The 19,286-nt window shown below is 38.6% G+C and overlaps 1 protein-coding gene across 2 annotated transcripts in view; it reads right to left on the reverse strand.

Moving 5' to 3' along the window:
* Positions 1–2,201: 2,201 nt before the first annotated feature.
* The window catches only part of ccnc (cyclin C), a 43,191-nt gene continuing 26,106 nt past the window's right edge, over positions 2,202–19,286 (reverse strand). For both annotated transcript variants that reach the window (XM_041188207.1, XM_041188206.1), the window contains exons 7-12: positions 17,856–17,891; positions 17,305–17,396; positions 15,243–15,310; positions 13,796–13,875; positions 4,897–5,015; positions 2,202–4,382 (exon numbers count right to left, since the gene is read on the reverse strand). In XM_041188207.1, coding sequence (XP_041044141.1) covers positions 4,328–4,382; positions 4,897–5,015; positions 13,796–13,875; positions 15,243–15,310; positions 17,305–17,396; positions 17,856–17,891 — 450 coding nt within the window. In that variant the 3' untranslated portion in view covers positions 2,202–4,327. The remainder of the gene's footprint in view (positions 4,383–4,896; positions 5,016–13,795; positions 13,876–15,242; positions 15,311–17,304; positions 17,397–17,855; positions 17,892–19,286) is intronic.

Here is a 19,286-nt window from a genome sequence, read left to right on the forward strand (position 1 = left end):
TCTTGTTTCATAGGGATTTGAACTTTTATTGGTAATGACTGCATATTTGACTATATTCAGAACTGTTTTTAGCTTTGATGCATTTAATTTTTATCGTGGAATTAGAGTAAAAGCATTCAGGCACGTTATGTACCTCATTAGATGCAGCATAACCTCAAGAGAATCTTACTATCATTGCAAGATTTTTGTTTTCATCATCATGGTTGTAGTGCTGATTTATAGGTACCCCTTGCTAAATGTTACTTGCTCCTAATGGGACAGGATTTAGACTACTCCAATTTAGATCACTGGAGTCATGAATACAAGATATAGGGTAGCTGGTGCTACATATGCTAGAGTGAGCATTAGGTCTGGGCTGAGAGCAACAGTTGGAGGTTGGGATGCAGTTTTTTTATTTCATGGGATGTGGGCATTGCTGGCAATGCCAATATTTGTTGCCTATACCTAATTGCTCAAGGTGGGTGATGGCGATCCACCGTCTTGAACTACTGAAGTCCATCTGATGTGAGTACTCCCACAGTGCTGTTTGGAAGGGAGTTTTAGGATTTTGATATTGCTGTTCCTTCACTGTCACTATAGTTCCAAATCAGGATGGTGTGTGGCTTGAAGCAGAACTTGCAGGTGGTGGTGTTCGTCTGCCTAGGTGGTAGTGTTCGTCTGCCTAGGTGGTAGAGGCTGCAGGGTTGGAAGGTACTGTCAAAGGAGCCTTGGTGAATTGCTGCAGTGCTTCTTATATCTAGTGTGCACTACTTAATGGAATAGTGGAGATGAGGTAGTGACTGAGAAAGACTGGCCAGTCTATTGATCAGACCTAGGTTTGGGTGTACCAATGGTCAAGCCTGGTGGCATGTAGCTGGAGCTTGGACTGGAAACGGTCAAGTTACTGGAGTCTCAGCTCACCTGACACCACCTGTGGAAATGTAAAATGTTCCTATCAGGGCTATGCTTTCATGAATAGCTCTGGATTTAGAAGATTGTGTGCTTAGTCCAGAACCATCACTAGGAAATTTGGGGGGGAATAACATTTTAATAATTTGAGATAACTTAACCAGTTAATTGAAGTAGAATTAAGGACACACCAGGGACACACTTTTTACCCCTTCAAATAAGTGCAATGCCAAACAATTAAGCAGTCATTAGAAACATTTTTGATATCAAAGTTTTATTGCCATTAAATTAATGAGAAATTATTTTGAGTACAGCATATATTTTGGTGAGCAGAAGCAGAGAAAAGTATTTCATAAACCACTCTGGCTTGGTCCCAAAGTAATCTTTTTCTAAATTGATGGTTCTCATTTGTGCTGGGCCAAGGTTTATCTGGAGATTGACCATTATACACACACACGTACATAAATCCTGGGGAAGCAAGTCTGACAGTAGCACTCATAACTATAGGTACTCGTTTAAAAAGTGCTTAGAAGGATCAACCCCCGATGAAGGCATAATGCCCAGGATCTAAGATAGCTGCGTCAAATGAGTTGTTTTGAGTAGAGCTCAATGGCGTGTACAACTGAAACATAACCTCCCTGCTTTTGTATTCAATTCCCCTCCCAATAGCAACAATTCGATTAGCATTCCTAATTACATGCTGTACCTGCATACTAGTCTTGTGATTCACTAGGACACCCAGATCCCAGCAATTTCTCACCATGTAGATATGCTTTATTCTTTCTGCCAAAACAGACAATTCCACATTTGTCAGGTCTTTGCCCACTCATTTAATTTATGTCACTTTGTAGCCTCCTTATATCCTCTTCACAACTTACCTTCCTATCTTAATGTTGTCAGCAAATTTAGCAAACATACTTTCAGTCCCTTCATCCAAATCATTTATAGAAATTGTAAAAAGTTGATAAATTTAATAAATATTTAATCAGATGCAAGTACAGTATAACATTTTCCTTGGAAGCTGACAGTCAGATGACCATTTTTAAAAGTTCTGATTGGAGAGTGGAGTTTCCCAAAACACTGTTTCCAAGTGGTACATGCTGTTTGTTTACACTTTCTTTCCGAGCAGGGTGAAGTGATGACTTGCAAATGCTCCATCCATAGTATAAAATTGAACAACAATGCATTCAGTTTTTATAAAATGTTTCACCCTTCACTTAGGTACATCTGTACTTTGCACCATTCCCTATTGAAGGGAGAGGCAAACCTGTAGAAAATGAATACAGAACATTAAACCTGCAAAGACCCATCTGTTACTATTGGTTAAGATCTTTATTTTGAACATCTTTGTAAATGTCACCAACTACTGAACAAAGGTATAAAAACTCCAAATTTTAAACTATTGGAGAAATAGTTTAAGAATGCTCAACTGGCATTCTTACTTATAGTCTATTCTAGTATAGATGATTAACAGACATGATACATTCGATCACCTTGATCTCAAAAAGTCTTTGAATTTTTTTTTAAGCGCAAGCGACTAGCTCAAGGACATCTTTAGACCAGTATTTAACCTACCACTGATAGTTCTATTTAAGGACCAATATGGTAGATTTCTTAAGAGAAAGCACCACCAATGTGCCACAGTGAAAACCATGGATAACAAGTTGTTCAAACTATCCTAGTTTTGGCAAGTATAGTTCTGTGCTAGTCCATATTTATGATATATTCTGTGCTGGGTTAAAAATTCAGTCTAAGACATTTCAAGCATATGAAAACATTGATGTGATGTGACAGTTGGTTTGCAGTCTTAGATAAGTGACGGCAGTTGCAAAAACAAATCCTTTTTGCCACAAACCAATAAAGAATCTAGATCAGGCATCAACAATTTGTAAACTGTAAAACAAACCTTAACAACAAAAAAAATGAAAATGTGCCAATTTGTCAGTAGTAAAGTTTGTCGCTCTTCACTTATGAAATTTTCTCTGTCATGATTGTTTTCCTACTGTACTTTCAGAAAATGCTATTTTTCCCCTCAAGTAAGGTCATAGATATTTGAAACAGTCATGTTTTAGCATGGCTCAAAGAACCAAATGTAGAAATACCTCGTCAACACAAATACGTGCATCACTCTCTGTAACAGCAACTTGATCAAAAATACTTGCATTTATATAGTGCCTTTTACCTCAGGATGTCCTAAAGCACTTTTTAGTCAATTAAGTACATAAGTCTAGTCACTTTTATAATGTAGGAATAACATCTGTAATCTCAACAATTATACCAATAATCTGGTACAATTACACTTTCATAAAATCAGCATTTAAAATTGGTGCCATGCAAATGCTGGCAAATTTAATTTAAAAATGTTAGAACCCAAAGGTGGGGGAATGGAGAAAGAAACCTCATTGTATCGTGGGACACAATTTAGCCAGACGAACAGAAAATACACAAATGTTTATGCTATACCCGTGACAAGACAGTGAAAAAGCAGCCAATAAACTCACTATGGCACTGGTCCATTTAGTTTATTTTTTTTAAAAAGTTGTCAGCTACGTTCAAGTTATTGAACAAATACAGTAGCCAAAATAAATTTAACCTTACTAAATATGACCATAATTGACTATGACCATTTTATATAGACCACTGTATCTAACAAAATAGAAATAACTCCTTTTAAAGTTCCATTTTAAAAATGGTATTTCTTCAGATTTTATTTTTTCACATGACGTAAAATGAGGAAACAACAGTTTTACTCCAAAGCTTTTAAAATACGGAGGATCAATGCTTAGCATTATATCTGGAAACTTCAGTGGGAGGTCTAACCTTGACCTGGTTATATGGTTAGAAATATATCTACCCCAACCTACACAGATTATATTTCAAAATTATGGGAAATTAATTCCACATAACAGTTCAAGTACCAAACAAACAATACTTCTAGTTTTCTTTAAAGGATAAAGAAATGTACTGTCTGAAAATTATTTTCAGGAGCTTACAAATATAATTAAGCTACTGCATCATTCCCTTGTCTACCATAATTGCTCACTTTTTCTTGGATTATCAGAAACAAACTGGGGAACTTGAATGAATCTTATAGTTTGGAGCAGATTTGATTATACACAATTCTAAAGCACAGTTTGAGTAGGACAATAAGTACAATGCCCCCTCTGAAACACATGACAAAGTTACAAACATAAATGATCAAATGAAACTCAAGTGTTTGTTTTTGCAGCAGCAACTCTAAGGAGTAATTTCTGTAGCTTTTCTTTCTTTGAATAATTGTGATAATTCACGCCCAGTCTCTCAAACCACACCTAAGTGTCTTCCCTTCACCACACTAACTGGCCAGAAGTCTTTATGAAGTGAAGGAATTTCCTTGTGTATCAGACAGTCCAAATCCACTTCTTTCCACATCTTTTGGTATATCAAACTGCCAAGTTTCTTAGGACTGATTGTAGGTTGAATTTTGACTGCCGTTAGGGCCCTGCTCTCCTTCACTGTTTATGATAAAGAGGAAGAAAATGAATTAAAACAAAGTAAAATATCAAAAGATTGCAAAGATTATGAAAACATTTTTGCAAGCTATTTCTCTACTTTCTCTCTTGTCTCTCCGTGTCTCCTCAAAATATTCAAATATCAAGACAGTCAACTGACCCACTTCTAGATCTCTACAATTGCCATCTAGCCAGAAGGTATAGGCAACTTATTCAGATATTCCCTGTCTCATGGTGAAATATCAATCCGTCCAGATGTCAGCTGAAATTAGGAACTCACTTTCTGGGAAATCAAAACAGCTCATTTTGCATCTTGTAATCCCACTATATTGTAACAACTCAAACAGCTCTTTGTCCTACAATTTTGCTCCAGTACTGCTAATGCTTTTTTAGCAAATCTAACCTTATATTTAAAATCCCACTTCAAACAGCCTAATCTTCATTAAGTAAAATGTCCTTTTCAATATACCAATAGGCCAAATGGCCTCCTGTGCTGCATCATTCTATAACATTCTACCTGTTTGGAGGTGGTTTCGGTTTTGGCATCTTGTTGAGGATTGCAGCCATTTCTTTTCGGTCATCAAAATTCTTCCATAGATCATATAGCTTTAGAATGACTCTGATTATCTCAAGGATCTGCCCACACAAGAACCAGAATGTTAAAACTAATTAAAAACCCAAGTAATATGCCTTGTGTTTCTCTCCAGTTGCCATAAACAGCTTAACATAATAAAAGATAATGGGCCTGTACTTCCACAGAGTAGCAACCAAGGTCGGACTCCCCTACTTTCTTACCTCAAATCTTTTGATCCTACCTTGCCCGGCCTTCCAACGGAGGCCAAGTGAGATCCAGGCAGTGCAAGTGCATCCCCAGGGCCTAGTGTTGAGGGCAGATTAATCGTATGTAAGGAGTACATGACCCCTTTTTTCACAGCACTAGTTGTCATAACCAGGTAAGTTAAAAGTTCAGCCAAATTTAAAGGTCCTTGACAGGCCAGGGAGAAGATAAGTGTATAAGGTAAGTGGGTAGAATTTGGCGGGATGGGATTTTAATACAAAAGCAGGGGCGATGATGGTGGAACTGTATGAAACACTGGTTGGGCCACAGCTAGAGTTATGTGCACAGTTCTGGTTGCCACATTACAAGAAGGTCATAATTGCTCTGGAGGGGGTGCGGAGGAGATTGCAGCTATGAGGCAGGATGGGGTAGGCTGGGGTTGTTTTCCTTGGAATTGAGGAAGCTGAGGGGTGACCTGATTGGGGTGTACAAGATTGTGGGGAGCTTGGATAGAGTAGCAGAGAGGTCAATTACCAGGGGGCACTGATTTGGAATGACTGGTAAAAGGATTAGAGGGGAAATGAGGAAATACTACTTCACCCAGAGGATGGTGGGTGTTTGGAATTCACTGCCTGGTTTGGTGGTGGAGGCAGAAAGTCTCAACTCATTTAAAAGGCACCTGGATTTGTACCTAAAGTGCTGTAACCTGCAAGGCTATGGACTGGGTGCTGGAAGGTGGGATTAAAATGGGCTGCCAGTTTTTAATTTTTTTTTTTGGCCAGCACAGGCACAATGGGCTGAATGGCCTCTTTCTGTGCCGTAACTTTATGGTTCTATGGATTTTGGGAGGCATAGTCAGGTTGGGTTGTGCCTTGAGGGGGGGGTCTCGGTGGTTGGTGGTAAAAGCTGGGACTTTGACGGGGCATGGGGGTGGGGTGGGGGGGGGGGGGGGTGTTTAGGGCTGAGTCTTCATGAAGATGGGGAGTCCCTGTGAGGATTCAGGTGTGTGTGTGTGTGTGTGTGTTGGGGCGGGGGGGGGGGGGGGGGGGGGGGGGGGGGGGGGTGGTGGTCTTGGAGTGGACTGCACAATAGTTACCCAGAAGGTAGAATTGCTTTTAATTCTAACTTTTTCTGAGTCACTATTGATGTAACACAGTCGGAACCATACAAAGATTGTGATTTAAAAGTCACTTTTTTGGGTGGGTCCCAGTGCAAGGCAATTACCCAAGGGAAGTTTGCACTTCCCAGGCAACTGCCATGCAAACCTTACCTGGGAACTCCCAGGCAGAGTTCCCCCAACACACCTTTGGGGTACCTACCCAGTTACACTGCCCTGGGGCTCAGAAGTTATAGCCCCAATGTTTACTGGAAATCTCTCTGATGGAAAGGCTTTACTTACACAAAGGAGGGGGAGGGAAACAACTATCAACATTTGTTTTTTTTTAAAATGATCTGTACCAAAAGGGCTAATAGCCAACAAAAAGAAATTAAAAATAAAATGCACTTGTATTTTCAGTTGCTGCCAACTTCCCCTCAAAGTCTGTCTCTGCCTGTTGCTCACCCAAATGAGACTATACACTACTTCTCATCTCCAAGTTTTCCCAGACCCATGCACTCACCACTGCTCCAATAAAAAGAATCTGAATTTATATCACACCGTTAATATTATGAAACGTCTCCAGGTGCTTCACAGGAGCATTATTAAAGAAAGTATGACATTGAGCCACATAAGATGATATTGGAACAGATGATAAAAAAAGCTTGGTCAAAGGGAAAGGTTTTAGCAGGTGTCTTGAGGAAAGTAGAGAGATAGGAAGGGTATTCTAGAGCTTAGGGCCTAGGCAACTGAAGGTACAGCCATCAGTGTGGGACAATTAAAACAGGATTCACAAAAGACCAGAATTAGGAGGAGCATGGGTACCTCAGAGGGGAAATTACACATAGGGAGGAGCGAGGCCATGAAGGAATTTGAAAACAAGGATGAGAATTTTAAAATCAACATGTTGCTCAACCAGGAAACGATGTCGGAAAAGTCGAATCTCAAGGTAACAAAGGTATGAATAAGGGTTGTAGCAGATGAGCTGAGACAGGGACAAAGTCAGAGGTAGAAGTAAGCAACCTTAGTGAATGTATGAATATGAGATTGGAAACTCATCTCAGGATAAAATGTGATACCAAGGTTGCAAATAGACTGGATTAATCTTAGACTGTTACCAGGGAGAGGGAAGGAATCAGTAGCTAGGGAATAGAGTTTGCATCATGGACCAAAAACAATGGCTTCAGTCTTCCCAATATTTAATTGGAGGAAATTTTTGCTCATCCAGTACTGAATGTCAGAAAAGCAGTCTGATAATTTAGCAGCAGGGGACAGTTGAGAGGGGCGATAGCAAGGTAGAGCCGGGTGTCATCAGCATACATGTGAAAACTAATGGATGATGTTGCTGAGGGGCAGCATATAGATGAGAAATAGCAAGGAGCCAAGATCAACCCTTGGGAAGATACCAAAGGTAACAGCATGGGAGCAGGAAGAAAAGTCATTGCAAGTGATTCTCTAGCTATAATTACACAGATAAGGATGGAACCAGGTGAGAGCAGTCCCACCTAACTGGAGAATAGTGGAGAGATTTTGGAGGAGGATTCTCCCTTCACCTCCCCCACCCAATTCTCCTCCTCCCTAGGCACTCATTCATTCCAAACCATACCCACAAACACTCCTTAGGCCCAAGTCAAGACCCCCTTCCTCCACTGTATTCACTAACCCCAGACCCATCAGCTCCATTTAAGCTGCTCAAATCTCAAAGCACCATTCTCTCCCAGACTCCTACTCTATGGCCCTCCTCTCTACAACATCCTAAATACATGATCCTTGAGCTAAGGTGCTAGTTGTCACTTGGTGGTACAGAACTTTAGTATTGCTGAAAAACAGAGTCATGTTGAAGCTTTTTGGCTTACACTCATCAGGGCAGTTGCAAGAATGCCAAATTTCAAAGGGGACAACAATTTATAGTGAATAAGAAAATAGGTGCTGATTGGTTGCCATGGCTGGTTGAGATGTTGCCACAGTGCATACAGCAGTAAGCAACTGCCCCCATGCTTTTGTTTATTCAAAAAAGACGCAATGTCTGGACATATTTCTTTTAACTGCAGAGGACAGGTCCCTGTATATGCATATATGTAGCTTCTAGCAAGCCCTAAGTGAGCTACATTATAAGCCAAAGCAATATTTAAAAATTGTTAGTGTAATTCTTAGCACACTCGGGATTGTTCAGCAAATGCTGCCCAATTGCAGAATCACATCCAAAGTTAGACATTATGTTCCAAGTTTTGCAAGCACAGACTGGTTGAGTACAGTTAATACTCTGCCTACTACAAACAGCCGAACGTGCTGTTTGCTACAATCCACCAGTCATTGGAAGGTACAGCCTATGTAACTGGCATCGCACCAGCACTGAAATTCATATACCACGTTATTCATTTGTGTTGAAGACAGAACGTCTTCTTGGCTTGACTACAACATCCTATTAGTATTCTCATACAATATAAGTTGTTGTTCCCTTTGAAACTATCCTATTAAGTGCAAGACAAAAAGCTTCAACAGGATATCTTTATTTTCAGCAATACATAAGGCACTAGTCTTGGTTCAGTGAGCACGTTCTAGCCTCTAATTTGGGAGGTTTTGAATTCAAACCTCACTCTAAAGACTGGAACACAAACTGTTGACATTCCAGTGCTTTACTGCGAGATTGCTACACCGTCAAGTGGTGCCAACTTCCAGGTATGGCCTGCTCAGAGGGCCGCGAATAATCCCATGGCACTACTTCAAGAAGAATAGGGGAGTTCTCCTAGCATGCTGGCCAACATTTATCCCTTCGTGTACATTACTAAAACAAATTGGTTAATTATCTCTTTGCTGTATATGGAACCTTGCTGTGTGGCCTGTGTGGAGATCAGCTGCCTGTTTCCTTATGCTACAATAGTGATTATTTTTTTTAAGTATTTAATTGACTGCAGTGCTTTGAGACATCCTGGGATGATGAAAGATGCTATAAGAATGTAAGTTCTTTAAGATAAAGGGATGCCACCAGAACATTGATTGAAATTACAAAATTTGAGGCAGCTCTGTTAAAATCTATGGTCTTTTGACATTGAAATTCTAACAAATATCAGAGCTACGCTGTGTAGTCAGACACGATAAGATATCCAGAGTACAACTTCAGAAGATAAACTCTCAAACAAGTCATTCAGCCCCTCTCCACTCTTCCATTAGATCATGGCTGATCCATATCTTAACTCCATCAGCCATCTTGGTTCCATAATCCTTAATACACAGGATTACATAGGATGTATGGCACAGAAACAGAGCAGACTATTCAATCCATGCCAATGTTTATGCTCTACTGGAGCCTCTCCCATTTTTCTTCATCTACATATACTATCGTAACCCATCTCTTCCCTTCTCCCTCAAACACTTGTTTAGCTTCCCCTTTAATACATATTGCAATATCCTTGCATAAAAAAATCTATTTCAGTTTTGAAATTTCAAAATTGACCTAGCCTCAACAGCAGTTTGAGGAAGTATTTCAGATTTCCAATACATTTTGTGTGAAGAAGTGCTTCCTGACAGCACCCCTGAACAACCTAGCTTTAATTATGCACACCTTGTTCTGGAATTGGAGAAAATAATTAATCTACCCTATCAACTCCTTTAATCATATTAAACATCTCAATTATATCATCCCATAACCATCTATATTCAAAGTGATACATGTCTAGTCTATGCAACTTGTCCTCCATAATAAGTCTTATAGCCACTATATCATTCTGGTGAATCTGTGCTCCAAGGCCAATACATCCTTACTGCAGTCATGCCCAGAATTGAATGCAGTATTCCATATGGGTTGAACCAGAGCTCTATTATAGCTGTGTCATAACTTCCACCCCTTTGTATATCAGCCCTCAAGATAAAGGCAAAAATTCCATCAGCCTTTTTTGCAACTTTAGTCTTTTGTCCACTAATTTGCAATGATTTTCTTACCCAAATCTGTCTGCTCATCCTACAGCTCCTAGCTACTTCCCATGTAGAAAATGCACTGTTTTATCTATCTTAGGTCCAAAGAAGGTGACTTTAATTTCCTGCTGCGTTTGCCAGTTTTGCTCAGTGACATAATATAGCATTGTCCCTTTGCAACTTTCTGCTCCCAACTATGATATTTACTGTCACCTAACTTAGTGTCATCAGCAATCTTAGACATGTGGCTCCCTATTCCTTCATCCAAGTCATTTATAAATATAGCGAAAAGCGGTGGATCCAGTATAGATGCCTGGGGACATCACTAGTCAAAGGTCTCCAGTTTGAGTGTACATCCTTTATCTCTGCTCTCTATTTCCTACCTCCAAACTAATTCCCTTCCCAAGCCAATTGGTTCCAATTCCCCACACTCTCATTTTTGGTACAATCTCTTCAGTAGAATCTTGTTGAATGCATTCTCGAAGTTTATATAAATCACATTCATAGGCACTCCATTATCTACCAAATTAGTTACTGCTTCAAAAAAATTCAATAGGTTCAGTAGACCCTCTACAAATCCATGTGGGCTCTCTCTGAACAGCTCAGTCACTCTGTCTCCAACAACAAATTCTATTAACTTCTCCACAGCTGGTATTAGACTAATAAATCCCTAGTTTTTCTCTCAGGCCCTTCCTAAATAATGGTGTGATATTAGCAATTTTCTACTCCAAGGGACAACTTCTGAATCAAAAGAGTTTGGAAGATCACAATTAATGCATCAACAATTTCCTCACCAATGTCATTTGATACCCTGGGGTAGAAACCATCAAGTACTCGAGATTCATCTATCTTTAACAGTAATTTCTCCATTGGCATGTTTTTAAACTAAGTTAGTTCCTCCCTGGATTTATTTTTAGTTTTCCTTATATCTGTGGTATTTTATTTTCATCCCCCACTATGAAGATTGACTCAAAGTAGCTATTTCCCAATTTCCAATTACAATATCACCTGTATCTGTTTAACGGGCAGTCAGTCTTAGCCTTGCTTTTTCTTGTAATATAGTCATATAAATCTTTAGTGTTGCTCTTGATATTTCTTGTAAGCTTTTTCTCATATTCCCTATTAATACTTAATTGGTATCACTTTGGTATTATTTATATTTCTCCCAGCCCTCTGTTCTTTGCCTTCATATAAGTCCTTTCTTTTAGTTTTATACTATCTCACTTCCTTTGTTGACCAAGGCTGTTTAATTACATAATCAAAACTTTTGTCCTTTAGGAATATGTACAGTTCTAGCATTCTATCAAATACTTTTTTGAGCAGCTGTTCATCCATGATGTCATCAGTTAGTAGTTCTGACCAGTCTATGGTGGTCAAATTCTCTGATTCATCTCTCCAAAGTTAGCCTTACCTAAATTTAAAATCTTAGTTTGTGACTCATTCTTTTCCCTCACAAGCCTAATGTTGAATTCTGTCATATTATGGTCACTGTTAACTAGGTGTTCCCAATGATCATAAGATTATTGACCATTTCAGGCTCATAATTCAATAGTAAATTTAAGATGCTTTTCTCTTGTTCTAGAGCATATTGTTCCAGAAAACTGTTCCAAATATACTCAAGAAATTTACTGCCTTTAGAACATTAACCATTCTGATTTGCCCATTTTATGAAATTAAATTCGAACTACCCTGTTTTTGCAACAAATTTATCTAATCTCCATATTTATTTATCCTGCTAATTTATAGGCCTCCAAATAACAGTGATAAAACAATTTTCACTAAAGCTTTGTATCCTTTTATGCTCCTCAGTTCTTCCCATTGTGTTTCTACTGCCTGCTCACCTTTACTGGTATCCAATCATTCTACTGCCGTCAGTGCCCCTCCTCTTCTGGTTCCCTTTCCTTTCTGACCTTATAACCCAGAAAATTTATTTCCCATTCATGCCCAGCTTGAGGTAAATTTACACTTCTAATTCACTGGTTTTATTTATTATGCCATGTATATTAGTGTACAGAACTATAAATTTGGCAATGGTCCCTGGCCTGCCTTTACAGCCTTAAGTTCAGAAAGACATTTTAACTTATCACTTTACTTTTTTAAATCACTTCTGTTGTTTTTTGATTAGTTGTTTTGTTATTATTTCCTATATTTCTTTCTGAAGCTATTTTTAAAAATATACCCTTAACATTATTGATAGCCTAGACTTTGTTTGTGTTCCTTTTTCAGTCTTAAGGCAATTTTTATTTCTGTTTCTGTGTGAGCCCTCCCTTACCAGCCTTATAGATATTGGTTGAAAATGCTTTCTACAGTTCCATTTATCCTATCAGCCAGGACCTGAATCCCAATTGAGTTCAGGTGAAGCCAGTTCCAGGGATACAGTTCCTTCCTGTCCCAGTGTTGGTGCTAGTATCCCATGAAATGGAACTCCCGTTTCCCATACCAGTCCTTTAGTCACATGTTAATTTTCATAATCCATTTGTCCCTATGCCAATTTCTACATGGCTCAGGTAATATTACCCTTGAATTAGCTTTTAAGTTAGCTCCTACCTCTTAGTAGTCCCTCAGCAGGACCTCATCACTTTTCCTCCCTATCTCATTGGTCTTAGATCATGACAACTGGTTCTGCCCCCTCCCGTTCCAAATTTCTTTTCAATCACGCTGAGATGTTCCATCCCCCTGCAATAGCTAAGCAATTCACCCTTCAACTCTTGCTGCAGAGGATGCTATCCATCCCCCTCAATATCAAATGCTCTACATCTATGTTTCTATTCTGCTGCTCCCACCTTTGGTCAGTCCACTGCACTGTGATACCTAGGTCAGCATTGTGGCTGTCCTATGCGCTCTCTCTTTCTTTATTCTCAGAGGTAGCAAATACATTGGTTCCGTTGGTCAGGACCAGCATTTGTGTGGTCTCTTCCTCTATCTCCCCACATTTCACTTTACCTTGCTAATTGACAGTCAACTCTTCCCCTTCCCAGACCTGTGGTTTACCCTTGAGGTGTGAGTAAACTATCCAGAAATTCCTCCCCCTCCCCTATGTGTTAAGTGTCTCTAACTCACTCTACCTTAACAACTCCAAGCTGCTGTGATTCAAGGCAGAGACATACCCTACAGATGCAACAGTCTGGGATAGTCTTGCTATTTACAAACTCTCACATACTACAAGTAGGTGCTCCATCTCACACTACCAAACCCTTGATACTTTGTGAACAATGTAATGGAAAATTAATTAGTAACTTTAAAGAAAAACAGATTTGATGCAATAACTATGCAGAATACTGGGGGTAAAGGAGGAATTACACAGTAGTAATGTGATACCATTAACTGCAATAGAGATTAATATAATAGAATTAATATATGAACACATAAATAAGATTTAAAATTTTTCCATGCATCTTCTATAATGTGTACTGGAGTTTGAGAGGGTACTTTTATTCTACTTTCTTAATGACAAATGATGTGAAGGACTAAACAATTGATGCAATAATATAAACCTACCTAGCAATAATCAATACTTTGTAATATCTGGTTATGCTTCTTATTTTAAAACAATTCCTTCCAAAACTTTGAAAATTGGAAAATTAGAAGACAATATAGACAATCAATTTGATTACTACACATTTGCATCACCTTCTCCATATCCACTGAGAGCTCAGCAAACCACTGACGTGCATCTTTTTGCTGGACCACACATGCCACGTGCAAACAGGCTGTAAAGGGTAAATCAAACCAAATTCAATATATTATTTGTTTACTCTTTATATTTTACACGTTTCCTTCACTATAGCAATGTATATGTAAAACTATGTGTTTGCAGCATTCCCAACATGAAACCAAACACTAAACTTCGTTGTTAATCACATGGTCCAAATTCTAAGTGGTACTAACATATCCATATGCGAACTTAAAAGGGTGTGTGCAAATGTGATTATCTCACTGATCATTCCTTTTATATAAAAGTGAGCAAGCAAAAGCCAACCATTTGTGTTTCTGTGGGTCTCAGAAACATGACTTGCACCTACAATTTGAAAAAGAAAGTAGGAAAGTCAAAATAATTGCAGTGACCCTGATACATTAGAATACAGTTCATGAATTAAGTAGAATATTAAAACACAGGTAAATAGACACTTTTTAAAAAAAATCTAAGTGGGTGGACAGCCTAGCAGTTTACAATACTTAGTACTATCTTGTTAATTAATTTAGAGAGTGCACGTACTTGGCCAGGGAATCAAGCAGTGAATTTGAGGTTTCAAGGCTCCATGCATGCAGGCACCTCCAAAACCTGATTTGGGCTTGTGGGGATTTCTATGATGGTAACATCATGATGTCACAACATGTAGTTTAGCTGATCTTTAGCCTTCTGAAAATGGCTCAACCTTTGCAGTCAGGAGGGAAAACAGAAGTTTTTTGAAAGTTTTTTTCTTCTATTTCCTCTAAACTTTGCCTTTTCGAACTTGAACTACAGGATTGAGGTCTGGTGATCTGCAGTTTGTCTGAAATCAAGAGATTTCAGAAGTAGATAGTCAGGTCCAGAAATTTATTCAGTCAACCACTGACTCTGTTTAGTGTCACTGTAATGTGGGAACTACAAACAAAAATTATAAAATGTAGCAGCTAGCTTTTAGATCACGTACTTCACTGTTGGATATTCATTTAATCTTATGACCAAAATGGCTAACAAAACACTATTATCCCTCCCTTCCTTAATTACACCATGTAAAAAGAAAATATAAATTTACCGTATTCATCTGTGTAACACAAATAACTCTGAAATGCTCACCGACTCGAGCATAACTTCTTTCAAAATAAATCATGTTCCTTATTTTAACCCCAATATTCTATTCAAATCTGATTTCCAAATATATAACTTGCAGTTCAATTGTTAACAAAGTATAAAATATTTTTCCTGTTTCCTATCGTGAAGTGCTAGTGATTTTATTAGTATTAATTCACAGGGAACTATAAATCTATTAAAGCCCATTGAAAACATCCATTCAGAAATCATTGAAAGAACAAATTTAGATTTAATGATGATACCCAACAAACTTTATGTCAAGTACAGTGACTCCATACTCACCCAAGGCTATCATGAATGGAGGATACATGAGGCATAGGTCTGTCCTGTAGGTGTCATTCACTATCCTCCTGTGCAGATTAAGGCATGTAGTTTAAAAAGATACTCCTGAATGTAGCTACAAAGATTTATAACTGATCTGTCTTATAAGCTAAGCAATGCTATTTCCAATAAGCCTTATGGCCAGAACCCAAAAGCTCATTGGTAGTAGCATATCTACACCTAACCTAAATACCAGTCAACTTTTGGTATGTGTTCCTGCAAGTAAGTAGCAGGTATATATAAAAAAAATGTTTCATTTATCTTTGGCTCAGTTGCTAGTAGTCTCACCTCCAGGACTGGCCCACATAATCTAGGGTGACACTTCAGTGCAGTACTGAGGTAGTGCTGCATTGTTACAGATGCCATCTTTCAGACGAGGCTCTGTCTGTCTGTTCAGGTGGTCGTAAAAGATCCCATGGTACTTTTCCAAAGAAGAGCAGGGAGTTTTCTCAGTGTCCTGCCGAACAGCCAATACCACCAAATCAGATTAATCGATCACTTATCCAGCTACTGTGTGCAAATTGGCTGCCATGTTTCTCAACAAGAAAGTGACTGCACTTCAAATGTAATTCATGGATGTGAAGCTCTATGGGATATTTTGAAGACATGGAAGGTACTATACAAATACAAGTTCTTTCTTCTTTACGTGTCATGGCATTTTGATAGGTATGCTCGTATAGTAGGCAGATTGTTAATGAGCTGGTCATCACCTATGTTTCACATTAAACATGCGACATACAAGTTTAAGTGGAAAAGTTCCAAGAAATGTGGCTGGTACTACCATTCTTCTGTTTTAACGCACAAGTCTTAGAACTAGAGTTCAGCAGTATTGATCACGAAAAACTCCATTCTGCACAATCACCTGTCACATTATTCACAGAATAGCAGTGCAGAAGAGGCCCTTTGGCCCATCGGGTCTGCATTGACATGTGAGAAACACCTGACCTACCAACCTAATCCCATTTACCAGCACTTGGCCCATAGCCTTGAATGTTATGACGTGCCAAGTGCTCATCCAGATACTTTTTAAAGGATGTCAGGCAACCCACCTCCACCACCCTCCCAGGCAGCGCATTCCAGACCGTCACTAGTTTTTCCTCACATCTCCCCTAAACCTCCTGCCCCTCACCTTGAGCTTATGCCCCCTTGTGTCTGACCCTTCAACTAAGGGGAACAGCTGCTCCCTATCCACCCTGTCCACTCCCCTCGTAATCTTGTACACCTCGATCAGGTCGCCCCTCAGTCTTTTCTGCTCCAACGAAAACAACCCAAGTCTATCCAACCTCTCTCCATAACTTAAATGTTTCATCCCAGGCAACATCCTGATGAATCTCCTCTGCACCCCCTCCAGTGCAATCACATCCTTCCTATAATATGGTGACCAGAACTGCACAGTACTTCAGCTGTGACCTCACCAAGGTTCTATACAACTCCAACATGACCTCCTTACTTTTGTAATCTATGCCTCGATTGATAAAGGCAAGTGTCCCATATGCCTTTTTCACCACCCCACTAACATGCCCATCTGCCTTCAGAGATCTATGGATGTACACGCCAAGGTCCCTTTGTTCCTCAGAACTTCCTAGTGTCATGCCGTTCATTGAATACTTCCTTACCAAATTAATCCTTCCAAAGTGTATCACCTCACACGTTTCAGGGTTAAATTCCATCTGCCACTTATCTGCCCATTTGACCATCCCGTCTATATCTTCCTGTAGCCCAAGACACTCAACCTCACTGCTTAGTATTATTGCTTAAATATCAAAAATAGTCCTAAAATTAATATATTGGTTGTAATGAACTTTGAGAAGTCCTGACATGTGATAAGGCACTATATAAAAATGTAAATTATCTTGCTGAAGAAAGCATTTTGTTGGAAGGGAAAAGAGCTAGACAAAAATTCCTAACATTTATAAATATAAAATACGAAATTAAATCAATATCTGTTAACAAAGTAAACCCATATATTTTAACCCAATACTAGCACAGATGTATAACAAGGGTACTGATCATTAGATCTTACCATGCTAATGGCAGCAGCATGTCTTCTTGTCCCATATCTTGTACATATTGTAGCAATGGTCTATATGGATGGTATACTATTAGACAACAATCCTAAGAAAGAACATCAAATAGTATTAATTTATTAATTAGCTGGAATGCAATTGCCAAACAGTTTCAAAAGAAAGCCAAAGCTACAATGGGTTAGCAAAATATTTTTTCACCTCTGGGATCAGAGCTCGAAACCAGGCCAAATTGAAGATGGAAATCTCCTATGTTTATGGCTGTGAGGGCTATACTTGAACTTTATTTGGCCATTTTATAGTTGGCTCAGTGACAGTACTGATCTATTTACATCGAAATCTCATTCAGAGGGGTCACAAGGATGTCAATGTTATACTGATATTGGAGCTTAGAGATGAGACACAGTTACAATAAAGTAGAGGGAAGTGTGTTTTACATCTACAATTGACTTAGGAATGTTGACATTGACAATGGGTGCCTTAAATAGGGGAGTGGTCTGTTTCCAGATCTAACATACCCTGACAAATATAAAAAAGCCAGAGCACTCACCATTAGCTCTAACAAATAAAATTCACATTCCAATATCTGCAAAACATTAAATAAAAGTTTTCATTAGTAAAAGCACTTCTGCAAAGTTAGAAATATTCATAATGTTCAGGGATTCCATAAATAGATGCTTTTAAACACCTTGATGACTGCTGCCTGTCTGTAGGTGAAAATTTTTTTGAAGGAGGAAGGAAAGGATAGATAACAATAAGCATCTTAAAAGCCACTGTGATCAGAAATTATTCCATTCACTGTTTATCAGGTGTCTATTTCTGGAGCAGTGATAGCAGGAATAGGTGAGAAATTCACACACACAAGCACAGCACAGTAGCATTTGTTTAGGAACAACACAGAGGTCTGGGAGCAGCTATTTCACCAGCACACATTAGTGCAACTGTATACACTCCAGGGAAACCTAAAAGAATGGAAAGAAAATAATTCACAAAATAAAGATATTTTATTTTTCTATCTTCATTTTAAGAATTATTTTGGCAATAGCAAACTGAACAAATTAAATCCTGCACACAAATGGCAAGACAGAATAAGAACAAAAAAAACTGTATAGACTTCCCCACCAGATGCAACAGAAATTTTCAATGCAGCATATGTAGCCAGAGTAATGCACCACATCGCCTATAGATTAAAACATTAATCTCATTCACTCAGCACAATACTTTCATTAATATAGTGCTATTAACATAGTATAAAGTTCCATGGTGTATCAAAAATTTGACACAATGAGATAGTAGTACATGGTCAATGATGTGAGTTTTATGGAACGTCTTAAAAGAGGAGATAGGGGTCATGAGGTAGAGGGGCTTAGGCAGGCAATTCAAGAAAGCACAGCGGACAATGGTGCAGCGATTAAAATTGGCATAATTTCTAATTGGGCATATTTAAAACTTTAAATAAAAACAAAAAATGGAGATACGAAGCAAGTCAGGCCACATCTCTGGAGAGGAGAGAGATAACACTTCAGACCAATGATCTAATGAAAGGTAACTGACCCGAAACATTAACTCTGTTTTTCTCTCCACAGGTGCTGCCTGACCTGCTGAGTATTTCTAAGCTTTTTAGCATACTCAGTATTTTGCTTTTACAATATTTTAACTGCACTTCAATGTTCCTTTTTGGGTTTTCTTCTGTCTCTATAATCGGTCATATAAGTAAGAGTAATAGTTATTTTATCCTATCCAAACACCTCATTAAATTTCTAATTGACACACTTTGAATATTTCGAAAAAGCAAAATACTGTGGATGCTCCAAATCTGAAATAAAAACAGAAAACAGTGGAAATATTCAGCAGGTCTGGCAGCATCTGTGGAAAGAAAAATAGTTAACATTTCAGGTCATGGACCTTTAATCGGAACTGGAAAAAGTTAGAGATATACCGGATTTGAAGCAAATACGGAGGCAGGAAAAGGGACACAGAG

The sequence above is a fragment of the Carcharodon carcharias genome, chromosome 5 (assembly GCF_017639515.1).
Source record: "Carcharodon carcharias isolate sCarCar2 chromosome 5, sCarCar2.pri, whole genome shotgun sequence".
Taxonomy (NCBI): Eukaryota; Metazoa; Chordata; class Chondrichthyes; order Lamniformes; family Lamnidae; genus Carcharodon; species Carcharodon carcharias.